Source organism: Hyaena hyaena, unplaced genomic scaffold, assembly GCF_003009895.1.
Source record: "Hyaena hyaena isolate Hyena2069 unplaced genomic scaffold, ASM300989v1 scaffold_528, whole genome shotgun sequence".
Taxonomy (NCBI): domain Eukaryota; kingdom Metazoa; phylum Chordata; class Mammalia; order Carnivora; family Hyaenidae; genus Hyaena; species Hyaena hyaena.
In genome coordinates, this window is record NW_024081158.1 from 840,693 (window position 1) to 859,474 (window position 18,782).

Genomic DNA, 18,782 nt, shown 5'->3' on the forward strand with positions numbered 1-18,782 from the left:
GTTAGTTTCCTGAGGAACCTCCACACTGTTTTCCAGAGGGGCTGTACCAGTTTACATTCCCACCAACAGTGCAGGAGGGTGCCCGTGTCTCCACATCCTCGCCAGCATCTAGAGTTCTCTGATTTGCTCATTTTAGCCACTCTGACTGGCGTGAGGTGGTATCTCAGTGTGGTTTTGATTTGTATTTCCCTGATGAGGAGGGATGCTGAGCATCGTTTCATGTGTCTGTTGGCCATGTCTTGATCACTTTCACGTGGTACAGATGAGACTTTCAGAATCCCCTCAGTTGATGTGAATATAGAAATGACCAGGTACCAGGGAGCTAAACAGTAGAAAGCAGCAAGATAGGAGATTAAGTCTCCATTATACAGTATAAATTGGGGGCATTGGTGAGAAGTAGGTAGAATCAAGGGATTCCATATGTATTAATTAAGCAATTAGCATTATTTAAAAGTCTTTGATTAGCTCAGTTGGTTGGTGTATTATATCAGAGGATCAATACTTGTTCCTTCTTATCAGGTGAATTTGTTAATGATTAATAGATAAGGTTTTTCATAGAATGCTTTTTGTCATCCAGTTTTCTTTTGGTTGTTTTTAAAACTATGGTTAAGTTAGACTTCAGCCACTAGTTATGAAGGTGTCATATAATATTTTTATTTTATAATTTCAGAAGTACATCTTTATTTAATAATAGTATATGTACTAAGTGACAGTTGTTTTTAGAACATGTGTTCTATATATTTTAAAGCAGGAAAATTTCTGTTTTTAATGGTGATTTCTATTTTAATAAGTGATTTCTATTTTAATGGTGATTTCTATTTTACAGTTCTGCAGCATAATTAAAATTCTTTTTATTATTATTATTTTTTTAAGGGTCTGAAAAGCCCTCCGGAGAGCCTTAGTGATCTTGGTGCCATTGAGAGTCTCCGGGTCCCTGGAAAGGTATTGATCTATATGTGAGAGCATGTCTTTTCACTTCCTTAAAAAATAATACTGCCTTTGGATAATAATTGATTCACAGAAGCTTCCTTCCCCACAGGCAGATGGTAGTTATGATAAAGCTAGGTAAATTTTTATAGTACAGTAGGCTTGGGGCTTGTGTTTGCTTTCATTACTCATTGGGATGCAGTATGATTCATTATAGTGAAGCAGAAAAATGCAAAATTGATAAATTTAGACTTTAGTATTGTATCAAATTCTTAGCCTGAAAGCAGTTGTGTGTGTGTATGTATATATATGAAACTTATTGATTTATCTGCTGTGATTTGGAGAAATAAAATGAAATAATTTAGTTTTTATGCTGTAACATTGTGAGCCAAAAATAATAATTATATTTTTGTTATGGGGCAGAGATTTTTGAGTAGGTAGCTAAAGCATAGTTTATACTAAATTATAAGAATCTTAGATTTTAATCTCCTGATTCATGTGAACTTCTCAGGTTACAAATTTAATAGGTGTTACTTGAAAGCTAGTTGGCTTTCCCTCAGGAAAATTATTAACCATTGTGAAAAAAACCCAAAACCCTGCTGTTTCTCACTCTGGCGTATTGCCACTTGAAGTTGCCTTGGTGAATAGCAGCTCCATCACAGATCAAAGCATCGTCTTCTGAATGTCTACTCTTGTGATTTTCAATTTGAGGATGATTTTGAAAATACTATTTGTTTTCTGTGTCTGGCAACTTAATACATAGGGCGTGTTTCTCTTGGTCATCAATCCCAAGGCCTCTCATGAGGCCTCAGTGTCAGCGGCTCAGGAGAGTGATTTCCCACCCCTGTGAGGAGCCTTACCCCCTAAGGTGAATTTTGTGTTTATAGCTTAGGCATTATTTTGGAGCAGACCCAAACATATTCTCCAAATACGATAGTATTCCAGCCAGCCCTTTTGCATGAAAGGTCTCTGACAAAAACCTTAAAGAGGCATTTTGAATAGTTTTATATAATGTTATAAAAGATTATTGCATGTGATGAAATTGGGAACTAAGCAATAACCATAAATCCTAATTGATAATTCTCTTTATTTCTTTGACTCCAGAAAAAAGATTATCATGCATTATAAACATGCCTTGAATTAGATTACATTAGATGTTGTATTGCATAAGAAATTTCTGTCGTTTTTAAGCCTTGTGTGAACTTTGTTGTCTTTTTTTTTTTTTTTTTAACGTTTATTATTTTGAGAGAGAGAGAAAAAGAGAGCGCGAGAGCGCGCGGGGTAGGGGCAGAGAGAGAGGGAGACACAATCTGAAGCAGGCTCCAGGCTCTGAGCTGTCAGCACAGAGCCCAATGTGGGGCTCAAACCCACAAACTGAGATCATGAGTCCACCTTGGCTGCTAAACTGACTGAGCCACCCTCGCACCCCTGTTATCTTTTACACCGTGTGTCTCGATGTGTTTCTAGTAGTGTTGGTAGTGAATTTATAATGATCTCATTACTCAGTCTCCTCACTGACGTCCCCAGCCCCATCAGTGGCCTGTGGTGTGTAATGTGAGATGACTCCTTCTCGGGAGAGAGGCCAGTCTGGGATCCCAAGATCAGCATATGGAAATGATTCAGGTAATAACTGAGCTTAGGGCATTGGTCTGATTGACACCTACTAAGAAGCTAAGTTAGTTAAATTGTAAAACAGTGAATAGTAAAATTAGTATCGATGCATTGGGCTTAAATGTAGCCTTACGTAAACAAGAAAGCTCATAAACTCCATGTGCTTGTTCTCTCCGTGCATTCTCTTGAAACATCACAAGCGCTACAGGGGGAGCAGACTGCTGCCTTCTCCTCCGGGTATTTTTGAGAGTTTAAGAGTTGGTGCATCCAGAGAGTGGCGAAACTCCAGTCAGCACAGCAAGTTTGATGTGAGTGAAGTTCCCATTCAGGACTGAAATTAAGAGTTGAAAAGACTCATGTTCAGAAATACCCATATACAGCATAGTTTGGTATAACTTCAATGCTGAGTATATTTTTCACAATTTAGATGTTACTTGGGCACCTACGTGGCTCAGTCGGTTAAGTGTCCAACTTTAGCTCAGGTCATGATATCAAGGTTTAGGAGTTCGAGCCTCCTGCGGGGCTCTGTGCTGACAGCTCAGAGCCTGGAGCTGCTTCGGATTCTGTATCTCCCTCTCTCTGCCCCTCCACTGCTTGCATCCGCTTGCACTCTGTTTCTGTCTGTCTCTCTTCCTCAAAATAAACAACAACAAAAAAACCCCAAAAAAGCACAATTAAGATGTTACGCTATAATTAGGTCATATAGTAAGTTTTTATTATATCCCCAGGATTTATTCTTCTGCTGTCTGGAAGTGTGTATTCTTTGACCAACATCTCCCCATTTATCCCCCCCTCAGCCTCTGGTAACCATTATTCTGGTCTCTGTTTCTATGAGTTTGACTTTTCAAGATTCAGCCTATAAATGGTATCATACAATATTTGTCTCTCTCTATCTGACTTATTTTATTTAGCATAACACCCCTGCCGATCCATCCATACTGTCACAAATTGCAGGATTTCCTTTTTTTTCTTATGAGTGTATAATATTTCATTGTATATATGTACTACATCTTGATGTGTTCATCCGTTGACTGACACTTAAGTTGTTTCCATACCTTGAATGTTGTAATGCTGCAGTGAACATGGAAATACATGTATCTCCTTTAGATACTATTTTCTTGTCCTTTGGATATATACCCAGAAATGGGACTACTTCATTTTTAATTATTTTGAGAAACCTTCATACTGTTTTCCATAGTGGCTGTACCAATGTACATTCCCATCAACAGCACATAGGGTTCCCCTTTCTCCATATCCTCACTAATTTAAGTCATTATCTCTTGTTTTGTGATGATAGCCATTCTACCAGATGTGAAATGATAGCTCATTGTGGTTTTGATTTGAATTTCCCTGATGATGAGTGATGGTGGTATGATTTTTTTAAATAGAATTCTTTTTGTTTAAAGTTTATTTATTTTGAGAGGGAGAGAGAGAGAAGAGTATGCACACATTCAGGGGGGGCAGAGGGAGAGGGGGAGAGAACATCCTAAGCAGGCTCTGCACTGTCAGCACAGTTCCACAAAGAGCTCAGACTCATGAACCGTGAGATCACAACCTGAGCTGAAATCAGGAGTTGGACGCTTAAGCGACTGAGCCACCCAGGTGCCCCGTACATGATTTATTTTTATACATTTGCCTTAAAATTAGTGTCATGGTTAGTTCTTGATGACTGAACTTCTATGACTTCAAAATATAACCTTTATTATTGAGTTTTTTAAGTTAAAAATATTTCAACAAAATGTAAAACATGAATTTAAAATTATTATTTTAAAATGACCTTTTTCTATAATAAAAAGTAACATGTACTGTGAACAGAAAATATGGTAAACAGAAAAAGACACCTAAAAAAAATCACAAAAATCACCAATGCAGTCAAGGTTAACTTTGCCTTCTGGTCTTTTCTTCCTGCATATTCTAAAATTTATTGAGCATCTGTTTTGTGCTAGACATTCTCTAGAGACTGAATATAGCTGTGGAAAAGATAAAACATATCTGTTGCCAGGGAGCTTACGTAGGTTCAAGTAGAGGGAAGAAAAGCAGTAAACAAGGTGATGCAAAGTATGACAAATACTATGAAGGAAACAGGGTGGTGTGGTAGACTGAAGCTAGAGGCTCTTGTACATGGAGTAGTCAGTGTGGGATCCTCCCTCCTTTTCTGTTTCAAAGATGGTATCCTATAAATTATTCTGAAGCTTGGATTTTAAACTTAGTGAAGTGTATTGCAGAGAAAATGCTTGCACTATATTACTAGGTTTAAAAAGCAAGCTACCCAGTTAATTGGCTTGGGTAGAGATTTTTTGAACTTTATTTATACCTGTTACATTGCCTGCTATCAAAAAGACAAGAAATAACAGCAAGTTGGCAAAGATGAGCAGAAAAGGGAGCCCTTGTCCACTTGGTGTGAATATACATTGATACAATCACTATGGAAAACAAAAAATCAAAAATAGAATTACTGTATGATCTAGAAATTCCACTCACAAAGAAAATGGAATCACTACGTTGAAAAGCTAGATGCATCCCCATGTTTATGGCAACATTATTTACAACAGCCAAGACATGGAAACAACCTAAGTGTTCATAGAGGATAAAGGATAAAGTAAATGTGTATGTGTCTGTGTGTGTGTGTGTACACATACACACAAATACCTACAATGGAATATTATTTAGCCACAAACAAGAATGCAGTCTTGCCATTTGTAACAATATGGATGGACCTTGAGTGCATTTTACTGAGTGAAATAAGTCAGACAGAGAAAGACCGTATAATCAAATACCATATGATCTCACTTATATGTGGAATCTAAAAAACAAAACAAAACAAAAAAAGAAACAAGCTCATAGATACAGAGAACAGATTGATGGCTATCAGAGGCAAGGGGGTGGGGAGTGAGCAAAATGGGTGAAGGGGTCAATAAGCATTAACTTCCAGTTACAGAATAAGTAAGTCATTGGGATGTAATATACAGCATGGTGGTTCTAGTTAATAATACTGTATTGCATATTCTAAAGTTGCTAAGAGAGTAGATTTTAAAGTTCTTATCCAAGAAAAAAATTCTGTGTAGGTGGTGATGAACTTACTGTGGTGATCATATTGCAATGTATACAAATATTGAATCATCAGTAAAAAAAAAAAAAAAAAAAAAAAAAACAAGAAACAACAACCGAAAAAACCCCACCAACTCCCCCCGCCAAAAACCCACCTCACTGTCTTAATTTGGGTTCCCTTGATATTGTAATGCCAGAAGTAAAAAGTCCAATTTATGCTACTTAGTCATTGTGAATACTTGCATAGAGAAACTTTTAAACATTAACTTCATCTAATTCTTTACCTCACTCAAGTTTATGTATGTAGAACATTTTGAAAAAAGGCCTTCTTGGTCTTTCGGTATGGACCCATTTCTTCTTTTTTTCTTGTCTAAGTTATAACAAGGAATTGAGATTTCAGGGGGTTTTCAAGAAGGAAATGGTTTAGCTTGGGTTGTGTTGTGTTAAAAGGTTCTGGTATAAAGAATAAATAGAAGAGAAATACTAGGATGAGTCATAAGAAATGGCTATTTAAGTTAAAAATAATCTGATACTGGCAAATTTCGTATGGTGCCATTCATTAGAGAAAGGCACATGGTGAAGGAAAGCTGAAGAAGGGCGTTAGGTGTGCTTGAGAATCCAGAAAGGATTGTTTTTTTGTTTTTGATTTTTGGAGAACCATGTAAATTCTGAGTGGGAAAAAAACCTTAAAAATCATCTGGTACAGGGCCCGTGGGTGGCTCAGTTGGTTAAACATCCAACTCTTGGTTTCAGCTCAGGTCATGATCTCAGGGTTTGTGAGTTCTAACTGTGCGGCGGGCTGTGTGATGGCAGTGTGGAGCCTGCTTGGGATTCTGCCTCTCTCTTCTTTCTGCCCCTACCCACCTCTCCCCTTTTCATGCTGAGGTAAAGATATAAGAAATTAATCTATATAGTATTTACTAAGTTTGTTATTCATTTGAAGAAATTTATACATTTTGAATTATGTGAAAGGTTTTACTTAATTGGTTATAAAACATGAAGACTTGAGACTAAAATTATAATATATAATAATCACAATAGCCACATGATTACTAGTTACAGAACTTATTAGGATTGCATTTGAGAGTACTTGTTGAATCCTGATTAAAAATATTAATATTTTGGGGCGCCTGGGTGGCTTAGTCGGTTAAGCGTCCGACTTTCGATAAGGTCATGATCTCGCGGTTCGTGGGTTCGAGCCCCGCGTCGGGCTCTGTGCTGACTGCCAGCTCAGAGCCTGGAGCCTGTTTCAGTCTGTGACTCCCTCTCTCTCTGACCCTCCCCTGCTCACGCTGTCTCTCTCTCTCTCCCATAAATAAATAAAACACTTAAAAAAAAATAAATAAAAATATTAATATTTGGAACCTTATGAATCTATATCTTGACTTTAAATAAACATTTTCCATAGTTCTTCCATAATGCTTACTAAAAAAAGTACAATAAAACGTACTGATATTAATATTGTTTTATGAATTTTTCTGAACTTCTACCTTCTGGCATTATTCTTTAAAGATAAGGTTTGTTTGTTTGTTTGCAAGGCCCTGATTTTTCTAACTCATAAATACAAATAGGATTCAGCTAGGTTTACTATTATATGGTTGGTTTAGGTATGTCTTTGATTTTTTTTTTCATTTAAGAAAAATATAGGCCAAGAGAACAAAAGAAATCTCTGTTGCAGTCAAAACTTGAAAATACATTTGTCTACATATAAGAAAGTATTTTTGTTTATATGTAAACATACATACATGCACTCTACAAATACTTACTGAATACCTTCTCTTATGTAATGTTCTGGGAGTTTGTGCAGAATGTTTTCTCACGTGTAACATACTTCTGTGAAGTAAGATAAATGGATTTGACTTGACCATGAAAAGAATCCTCAAACCACACACTGACTACTGAGCTTTGTTTTCAGAACTTTACCAAGATATGAGGAAAGTATGCTAGAATAAGAGTCAAGAGAGCTAGGTTCAAATGTTGAGGTAAACATTCAGCTTATTAAAGGGAAGTTGTTTTAACTGCCTGAGATTGAGAAGAAAAGAACATGAAATTTAGGAAATGGAGAAGGGTTAAATTTGAGAGACATTTTAAAAGAATTTAGAACTGAGGATTTTATTGGATGTGGAAGGTGAAGATATTGGAAAAACTGCAGTTTTTAAGTGTTTTTTAAAATTATTTTTTAATGTTTATATACTTTTGAGAGGGACAGGGAGAGCGTGAGGAGGGGCTGGGCAGAGAGAGGGAGACAGAAGATCCTTAGCAGGCTCCCTGCTGTCAGCACAAAGCTCATGCGGGGTTCGACCTCAAATCACTAGATCATGACCTGAGCCAAGGTCCCATGCTTAAATCACTGAGCCACCCAGGCACCCCAGGACTGCAGTTTTTAGACAGTGAGATTGAAAGTGTTGTGATGTCTTTTCTCAGAATAGATAGCATTTCTTCTTTGGGAAAAAGGGTCTGATGACATGTTCTAATTTTGTATTTTTAGTGTATGTTAATAATTATATTTCTGTGAATAAAATCAGTACTTATTCTTGATCTTTTTCTTTAAAAACAAATGTGTCCATTTGGAATGCCATCACTATGTAGAAAGTGATTGAAAATACAGTATTTCAATCACTTAAATATGTTATAAATCTGGATTAAAATAATGCCACTTTAATAACCTTCTAGAAAAATCTATAAATCATTTTCTCGAAACCTCCCTTCAAATTGTAACCTCACTAGTATTCCACCAGATGGCATTGAAAGCCTGGAAAAAAACCCAACAACAGGTAGGCTTTCAAAGCTATGTTTTATTTAAATCACACAAACACAAACTGATAATGAGCTGGCTGCTTTGATGGATCATTATTGTTCTAGTGGGATTTTAAGAAAACATACCGTTTCCCCATGTAAGCCAACATCTGGCATTTCATTACAAATTTATATGGTATATATATGGTTTCAGGGTATCTGATCTTGAATCCTTTTCATTTGAAACAAAACCTATTTTTGTTCAGTGATTTATGATTTTTATAACACTGATTGCAAAATGAAGACAATGTTTTTGTTCTTCATTTTAGCTCTGTATAGATTTTGGTAGCTCAACATTTTTTGCTCTCATTCCGAGCTCTAAGGGTGATAGGAAGTTTGATAAAACTGTAATTTCCATTTTTAGAATTTATTATAACAGAGTAGCTTTTTTATGTTGATTAACAAAGAAATGTACAAACAGTTAAAAAAAATAACACAAAAAAATCCCTTGATAAGATTTGTCTTGGTAAACCCCAGTTCATACTTTGCAAGAATAAAAAATTTTTTTCTACCTCACTCCCTCTCAACAGAATGCAGTCTGCCATTCAGATATGTAGTGTGAACCATAGTCTAATAAACCAGGCACAGAAATGGAAGTTGGTTTGCATTTTTTAATTCTGTACATTTTTTGTGGGGGTTTGAAACCTGACTTGTGGAATGAAGATTTTGAATTCATCTTTTTTGTTTGAATAAAAATCTGCTGGAGATTATGTTTCCAGGCTGTTCTGTGGGTTTAAAAATTAGGTTAAATCGCTTGTCAAAATTAAAGAGAAAATTGAGTTTAATAATGGGAAGGAGAACTGTGACGTTGTCATAACTCACTTTTTACACTTATAAAAGTGAATAGAATTGAAAAATTTGAACCTTAGTTTTTATTTTTAATTTGTGTGGTTTTGTGTATACTTTAAAAGTGGTGGTTAAATACAAAATTTGTAGTCTTTTTTTCCCCTCCTAAACTTGAATATATTCCCTTAAGAAGTGAACTCTTAAGTGAGAAATTGCTTTGTAAAGTTATAGCCTAGTTCCTTAGAAACCATAAATATACTGGAAATGTTTTTATAACACCTTACACTTGAGGGCTTCAATTGTTTTATAGACTTGAATCCCCAGTTCTCATAAAACCTTTTGTTGTTAATGTTGGGAGGAAAATGGCTTGGCTGAAACAAAGATGTTCACTTAAATTTCTGTTATGATTGTTTTTCTTCATTTTTTCATAGTTACATTTATGATGTGCATTTTTATATGTATGTTCGTATCACTTTATCTCAGAGATGGATCAAAATGGAAAAAAATAGGCTAGGTAGAATTAGAGGTAATTCTACAGTGTATTGTGACTGCTGGAAAAGACAGCTTCTAAAATATTGACTAACTTCTTTGTTTTCTACCGCTTTCCTAAAATAATCCTGCTTGGTTTATTATGTTAAGAAAATACTGGATATTTATGCTTACTTTTTTGATATAGCATCTGGCGCAGTGATATGTTAAGGTATTATATTTTTAGTACAGGAAAAATATGGCTCTATTGTATATAAAAATATATTATTGGGTTTTAAAAAATCTCAGTTGTTGCATTTTATTGCCTCTTGGCGTATATGTAGATGCTCCCATTGACATTTTTCCCACCCTGTGAAGTCACTCTCTCTACTGTTTACCCTGTTGTATGCTTTCCTGCTGAAGTTTTTACTCGTGCTTTGCTTTGTATTTGTTGCCTTATTTCCCCACATTTCTCAAATTTGGAATTTTGCCTATTCTGTCTTCTCTCAACGGTACCTCTTTCCTCAGATGTGAACTCCCTGCCCTTGACACCCCTGTGTTTTGTTTGTACTCCTTTATGTAATGCCTGGCAGGGGCGTTGTTTATTTGTCTGACCTTTCCTGTTACTTTAGCCTCTACTTTTTTACTCCACTTTTGTTTCTGTATAACCCAGTACAGAGAAGTTTTACATAGGGGGGAATTAAAATAAATGTTAAATTGAAATACGTGACTTGGTGGAGGACCGTATGATAATAGAGCTTTGAAAGTTAACAGGTGACAGGTTATTTCTTAATGATAGTGTGGAAGAGAGGCTTGTTCTGTTCTTGCCATTGCATTTTTGCTTAATTTTCTTTATTTGTAGTGTAGTTGGATTGTCATTAACAAGCAAGTTGTGGCACATTTTGATGGTTTATCGCTGATAAATTGTTTTTGGATTTTCAAGTTTTTTTGGAACATTTATACCACTTCAATGATAATATGTATTTATTCGTTACTATGTGGCATGAGATAGGTGATAAAATAAAATCCTTTGAAGAATTTTATTAGTAATAGTAGTCTGTGAGACTAAAATATTTTATTCTCAAACTTAGTATAAGTATCGAATATTATTGTAACTTAAAAAAAATCACATAGTTTTATATGGTATAAGAAGTTTCATTTATTATTCTATTCCCCGGAATTTGCCTTTTAACTTTTTTGTTGGAAATCTTCTGTTGACTTTATTAATGTAAAATTTTGCCTCATGCATATATATTGACTTGCAAAATTGGTTTGAGATAAAGAATTATGTATTTTTGTATCTCTAATCCTAGGAAACCAGATTATATAATGGCAACATTATGGACTATTTGTGTTAAGAATGTACAGTCTAGCTGTTTCTGTTTATTTTTCTAACTTACATGCTTAAAGTGTCCCTACGATCGTTTTAACACTTATTTTTAGTTAGAAGAGACATTTTATTAAGAGTTTATGGAAAGTTTTGACTTTCAAAACAACATATTGTCTTTTCCTTTCTTTTCGTTCTCCTTTTTTTCATACAATTCACTGTGCAAATTAATTTTAGTTAGATCAGTGATTGTTATCTACAGTGTGCCTTGGCACTATGGAGCATAATGGTGGAGAATAAGGAGAAATCTCAGTTCTCCACAGGTGTGTAATCGAATTGAGCAGGCAGCACTAACAGTAGTGAAACATTTCGAGAGTGATTAGGTAGAAGCAGAGTCTCACAGCCTGTAGGTGCATTGGGATTAAAAGGAACAAGGTGATTGGGATGTAGGCACAATGGAGTCTGTCTGAATGAGTTCAGATACATTGTTTTCACACAGGAGCCACTAAGTTGTTTGAAAGGAGAGGGTATTTTATAGGGGTATAGCGTTGGGCTTTTGTCTTGGGTTGAATTCTACTTTGTGTGCTATGTTTCTTTTTCTGCCTTTCCTGGTTTTATGCCTGTCCTTAGTCTAGGTTATTTAGAGTGTCAAGTGTTACATGTCTTTTCTTTGAAATTCTGTGGGTTTGTCTGCTCCCTGTGATATAATTGCTTAGTTCTCCAAGAAAGAATGGCATTTGACCTTTTATATACATATACAGATTGTATTCCTTTTACAGATTCATTACATTTTGTGGAACGTACACTTGTGAGATATTTATAACTGAAATTGTGTTTTCCCTTTGACATTCTTAATAACTTTGGATATTTGTTTTACTGTCGTGTGTGTGTGTGTGTGTGTGTGTGTGTGTGTGTGTATGTTTGTCCTTTACAGATGAAAAAAAACATTAGGCACAGAGAGACTCAGTTGCCCAAAGCTAATACCAGAGTCGCAACTAAAACCTTCAGATCAATTAATTAGGTAGTGTATAGAGCACTTCAGCATGGAGTTAGATGTCAGTGGCATTTATACATTTAAGATGAAAGCATTCATTCACTGCAATCTATTTAAAATTTTTTTTAATGTTTTATTTATTTCTGAGAGAGAGACACACACACAGCGTGAACAGGGGAAGGTCAGAGAGAAAGGGAGACACAGAATCTGAAGCAGGCTCCAGGCTCTGAGCTAGCTGTCAGCACAGAGCCCGCTGCGGGGCTCGAACCCACGAACCGTGAGATCATGACCTGAGCCGAAGTCGGATGCCTAACCGACTGAGCCACCCAGGCGCCCCAGCAGTCTGTTTGAATTTTTTGCTTGATTTCGTACTTGATGTTTTCAATCCTAGCAGTTTTTATAATCTTCAAAAAAATTTTTTTGAATGGTACCGACTACATTTGTTAGATAGTTGTGCTGTGAAATTCCTAGGGAGGAAACATTGCCATATCCTGACTTGGGTCTTTTTCCCTACTTCAGCTCGCAGCATCTGAAGCTGGTATTTCAAATGCCCATGGACTTTTAGGGAGGGAGATTGCCAGGAATTTCTCATCTTGTTTTCTATTTCATGTCTCACTCATTTCAGATTTTTAGTAAATGCTTGAAGGTTGCCCATGAGTAGGTTAATTGGAAACCTTTCTGTAAGTAGTATGGTTTTAACCCAGGTTTGTTCCTCAGCGCCATTGTCCAGGGTGTTATATAGGTTAGTGTGTATGTTGTAGATACACCCCCTGCCCCTCCCCCCACAGGAATGCAGCTCCCTCTGTTAGGACACTGGGTTTCTTACTTTACTTATAGTATTTGATTGCATGCTATATCAGTGATGACTGTGTCTTTGACCTTTTTTGGTTAGTATATTTTATAAGTTGAGTTTTGTTATGGAAGAAGCATTTTGTTATCCATGCACTCTTAACTATGCAGATTTGATGTTTGTGTGACTTTGCCTTCTCTTTTAAATTTATCGGAATTTTAAACAGTTAATTTTTCTCTTGAGTTTCAGATTTATTGCTCTAATATTTTCTTTTATCTTGAATCTAAGAGGAGATAATTTTATAATTAACCAGTTTACATATTTAAGATATAACTTAAAGTCTAAAAGATATATAAGCTAGGCATTGATTTTGTAGATGAAAACTATGGCCTACAATAAAATAACCTAGAGTTTCTCTATTTGAAGAATAGTGTTCTCTAATTGACATTATAATTTTTGCATATTTAATCGATGATGATTTATTAAGAATTTTTGTTAAGTGTTATTTTAGGGACTAAATTATTTTAAATATTTGTTCCTTTTGTGTTCTTAAGCATATTTGAGATTAATACAAATTTAAAAAATCGCAGGACTAAATTGTTATATGTGTATAAAAATAAGTTGGTTAATTAGTGTGGCTGAAAGAGGGTATCTGAATTAATGAAACTTCCCAGTTAACTGAAGGTTTATCCAATGATGCAGTAAAATTGTAGAGGGTATTAGGGGTAGAGATTTGTCTGTCAAGCTCTTTTTAGTTGTGTAAGACCACAGGAGCCCCATTCTGTATCATTAGAAAGAAAGCATTTTATCAAATACAGAGCATTAGGTTCATAATCAGATCATTAACTGAGGTACCAGCACCCTTTGAAGGAAGCCTCATGGGATTACAGAGCTAAACTTGGAATCTTTTCTGGAGCCAGTATGTCTTAGCCGAGCAGTGAGATTGCCAACACACGGAAGAATGTTTGCTCTGCTCAGGGTTGTGTTCTAATGCTGACTGTGACCCCACAAGTCATTGAGGCGTTCCTCGGTTATCTGTGCTAAATCTGAAACAGATTTTGGAATGTTAGATGAAAATATGTATATATGTGGTATGTGTGTATGACAGGCACTTTGTTTTTTGTTTTTCCTTTTGTTAAACTTCTAAATTCTTTCACCTACCAATTGGCACACACAGAATTGGAAATAAAATCTGAATCTTTAAACTCATTGGTTTTTTCTCCAATAGCTGAGTAGTTTTTAGTGTTTCAGTAGTCCTAATTTTCCATGAACTTTCCTGGTTTCTGTCGGTTTGTCTCCTTGCTCAGAATGGTGCCCAGGAGATTTGTGACTGTTAAAACAAATGATTATTTATGTCCATGCAGGTAGAATTATAACAGCTACAAGTACTATAACTGTGATTTTTTTTTTTCCTTAAAGGAAGAATTCCGAGAACTTCGAGAACAGCCTAGTGACCCTCAAGCTGAACAAGAACTAATTAATAGTATTGAACAAGTATATTTTTCTACGGACTCATTTGATATTGTTAAATATGAGCTGGAGGTAAAAAAAAAAAATCATTAAAACCTATCTAAACTCTATCTTGTTCAGTGGCTGAATTTATGGATGTGAGTTGAATGCTTTTTAGGGATGTTCCTTAATTTTCTTTCTTTCTTTCTTTCTTTCTTTCTTTCTGTCTGTCTGTCTGTCTGTCTGTCTCTGTCTTTCTCTGTCTCTGTCTCTCTCTCTCGTCTGTCTGTCTATGTGTCTTAATACCAGGACTAGTCTCTGATGACCATATTATGATTAAGTGAACTGTCCGCATTGTTTTTACAATGAAATTATTTTTAAAAATGTAAAATTAAGTGTTGCTGCAGAATATTGGCCCAGGAAACATTTCTGTACTTTTGGTTTTTAACTTTTAGCCTACAGTATGTTGGTATGCTGCCTCTATCTTATTTTATATTCTGTAAATATGTTTAGAAAAGCTCTAAGACTTTCAATCATGAATGTATCTTTTTTAAGGCTTATTTATTTATTTAGAGAGCAAGTTTGGGAGGGGCAGAGAGAGAGGGAGAGAGGGAGTCCCAGGCAGGCTCTACACTGTCAGTGCAGAGCCCAATGCAGGGCTTGAATTCAGGAACCATGACATCATGACCTGAGCCGAAGTCAGATGCTTAACCAACTAAGCCACCCAGGTGCCCCTCGTGAATGTTATCTTTACATAATTGTTTAGCCATGATAAAGACCTCTTTATTCTGTATTTACTTTATATGCAGTATGTACATAGTCAGCCCCTACTCATTCTGAAGTTTCATCAATCTATTGAGACTTGGAGTCTAACTTGGAGTTTCTGATATGTATGTGGTATGTAGTTTTGTTAGTTTCCCAATCTATCTTCTGAAAGCTGATGTGTAATCTAGAATGTACTCCAGCAACTGTTACTGTCACACTGCAGTGCATAGTTACTATTCATCGTATTTCAGAAGGGAAATATATTTTGTGTTCTCTTGTAGGCAGTAGGGATATACCTGTGGCTGGTAGAGAAGGCAGCTAGAATGAGGGACTTTCTCATTCTCCTGTCCTATAGGGCTTTGTGAGGGATGAAACTTGACCACCAGAGGGTTGGCTGACAAAGGTGTTAGGCTTTAGTGTCTGAAGTCTAGTGAGGATATTGGGAGGCCAAGAAGAGTGGGTGGGGATGGGATATGACACTGTTTATAAGTCAGAGGTGTGCAGGTAAATGAAACAAAAGTAAACTATTTCTTACTCTTTATGGATATTTTTTAGAAGCTCCCTCCTATTCTCAATTTGCAAGAATTAGAGGAGTACAGAGACAAATTGAAACAACAGCAAGCTGCAGTAAGTAAAAAACACCTTTCTTTCTGACATAACTAAATGAGACACAGCAGAGAGCTGTAATATTTGCATATTTTATGGTTTAAGCTAATATATTGAACAAATATTATTTAACATGACTCAGACTCAATGATACATTTATTTTAAAATTTATTCAGCTTCTCACATTACCTTGACATAGATTTGCTAGTTCTTTCTCTGGAATCTTAAACGTGATTGAAGAATTTTGAACTTTTTTTACATTTCTAAGTATCTTCTCCCCACTTACAGTATCTTATCTCAAAATAAAGGCCCCCATTTCTAGTTGAAAGAGGCCCATAGAGAATAGAGAGCTAAGATTCAAAAAGTCTGAATTGTAGTCACTGATTAATTGTGTAGCACTGGGCAAGTCACCTAGCCTTACTACATCTATTTCATGTTTTCTGCGAGGTGGTGGGTTAGGCCTGCATTTTCGTCAATGCTGTAAAATTCTTTGATTCTGTGATTTTCCTTGCATTAGGCTGAGTTCCTTTAATGATACTCAGACTATACTGTAGAAGATTAATGTTAGTATGCGGTCTTGTTAATTTTTTTAATAGTAGCGGCGAATTAGTAGTAAATGTATCTGTTTGAATTTAAGATGTGATTTTTAATAATACATATGACAAATAAAGGAAGATGTACTTCTCTTTCTTTTGTATTATACTCAACGGTCTCAAGGAGTGCTGGGATCTCCCTGGGTGTAGCAGCAGTGGTCTGGGAAAGGGACTTGACCATTAAGAGGGTTGTGTGGTAAAAGTGTGTTGTGATTTTTGGAGAGCTAGATTTCAGTGGATGGTGGCTTCTTTTGGCTCCTATTGGTTTCAGCATGTTGAAGTATGTATGTATCTATCTTGTACATGATGTGGTAGTATTCTTTGGGGAAAGAACCCCATCACAAGGGCCATATAGCATAATGACCTCTGGAATTTGGTAAACTTGGGCTTGAATCCCAGGCTTGTAACTTACTGTGGTGGCTGTGGGTGAGTTACTACTATATTGAAGATTACTCATCTGGAAAATGAGGAAGCATGTAATTCGTTTTAATAGATTGCCATGAGTAGTAATTGAGATAATATAGGGAAAGCATTTAGTACACTGCCTGGCACAGTGCAGACTAACAACTATATCATCTATTTTAAACTATTTATGTATGTATTTTTAATACCTTTTTTTTAATGTTTATTTATTTTTGAGAGAGAGAGAGAGAGTGAGCAGAGAGAGAGAGGGAGGTACAGAATACCAGGCAGGCTGCAGGCTCTGAGCTGTCAGCACAGAGCCTGATGTGGGGCTTGAATTCATAAACCGCAAGATTGTGACCTGAGCCGAAGTCGGACAGTTTACCGACTGAGCCACCCAGTGCCCCTATTTTAAACTATTTTTTTAAAAAACCTAATTTGGTAAAATTAGGTGAATTTCTTTCTGGGAACATCTACACAAATTCATATCTATACCAATTCAAAGCAGTTAAGAAAATTGAGAAGGATTAATACAATAGTTGAATATATATGTAATGCTTTGTTCTCAGTTGGCTTGGGAAGGGGAAGGGAAACTCAACTAATTGTTTCTTGAGCAAAAATCACATCAAGGGTAAAAATGTCTTGGATATGCCATGCTCCGTGGTACCTGTAGTGTAGCCTAGTAAGTGTCCCTGAAATTGTGAAATAAGAGTCTCTTATTCAAAATCATTATAATCCTGATTTGCATAACATACTAACATTTTTCATGAAATTGACCAAGGAAACCTTAGGTATGTTAATAACATTCCAAAAAAAAAAAAAAAATCCAAAAACATGTTTTCCAGTTTTCAGAAGTAGAGGACCAAATTACTATTTGTCTTTTTACGTAGTATAGAGGATCTAAAGGTTACAGGATGTTCTCTGTTTCCCAGATGCTATCTCCATAAATTCAGCTGATTAGATATTTATCTTATGAGTTCATCTTTTGAAAGAAAATCGTATACTTTTGTGCATATTAGTTAAATCAGATGATACTCATATTATTAACAGTAGTAATGATCAGTTATTGAGTTTCTAGTAAAGACAAAGTACTATGCTCTCTGTTATACCCCTTTTACTAATTTCATAGCCCAGAACATGCTGTAGAAGTAATTGGGAAGATCTATGGAATATTCTTGCAAAAATTTAAAATGTAAAATGGAACAGGAAGCATGTGCTTTTTCTTTTACTTCCTCTGTTTGATTGCATGTTTTTATAGGTCTCTAAAAAAGTAGCAGATTTAATCCTTGAAAAACAGCCTGCTTATGTAAAGGTAGGATGATATTTGTTATTTTTAATAGTAAAATTTAAAAAATACTTAAGTGACTTATACTTGAAACTGTTGAAGTAATTTATTGTCTTGTCTGTAGTTATTTTATAGCAACAAATTGACTCTGTTTGAGGTGGAGGAGGGACTTTTTATATATTTTTTTCTTTCTCATTTGGGGAATTTACCAAACTGAAGAAGTGAAAGTTTTATCAGTGATTCTAAAGTAATCTCTTTGGTTTGTCCAAACTTTAGAAGGCCCAGTGAAAATTGCTTCTGTGTACTTTGTAACATGAGATCATTAATAATGACTGCTCAATGGAAGTGTAACAACCTGTGTTTAAAATATAATAAAATTGGAATCTTATAGCTGAATCTGTCTTTGCATCTGAAAATCAGAGACTTCAGAATCCATTGAAGTACTCAGCAGTATTCAAATGAAGACATTCACTGTCAAAACATTTTAGCAAACAGAAATCATATCCTTGATTATCTTCTGAAGTTCTGTTGGGTAGAAATATTTCAGTACTATTAGTATTTGTATTATTAGTATTCGTTTATGCTTGTATAAAATGAGTTTGATCTAGATTTCCTTATAAGCAATATTGACTAAATATTTATCATATATGATTATGAAAATCATTTAAAGGAAGTCATTTTTAATTTATTTTGTGAAAAACACACCAACAGTTTTTTTTTTTAATGTTTTATTTATTTCTGAGAGAGAGATAGCATGAGCAGGGGAGGGTCAGAGAGAGAGGGAGACACAGAATCTGAAACAGGCTCCAGGCTCTGAGCCAGCCGTCAGCACAGAGCCCGACACGGGGCTCGAACCAACGAACCATGAGGTCATGACCTGAGCCGAAGTCACTTAACTGACTGAGCCACCCAGGCGCCCCACACACCAACAGTTT

At 35.7% G+C, this 18,782-nt stretch overlaps 1 protein-coding gene across 1 annotated transcript in view; it reads left to right on the forward strand.

Annotated features, from left to right (window-relative positions):
- The window catches only part of VPS50 (VPS50 subunit of EARP/GARPII complex), a 131,485-nt gene that overhangs the window by 6,609 nt on the left and 106,094 nt on the right, over window positions 1-18,782 (forward strand). Inside the window, exons 2-5 of the mRNA XM_039255453.1 lie at window positions 874-942; window positions 14,167-14,289; window positions 15,517-15,588; window positions 17,821-17,874. Of these exons, the coding sequence (XP_039111384.1) occupies window positions 874-942; window positions 14,167-14,289; window positions 15,517-15,588; window positions 17,821-17,874 (318 nt within the window). The remainder of the gene's footprint in view (window positions 1-873; window positions 943-14,166; window positions 14,290-15,516; window positions 15,589-17,820; window positions 17,875-18,782) is intronic.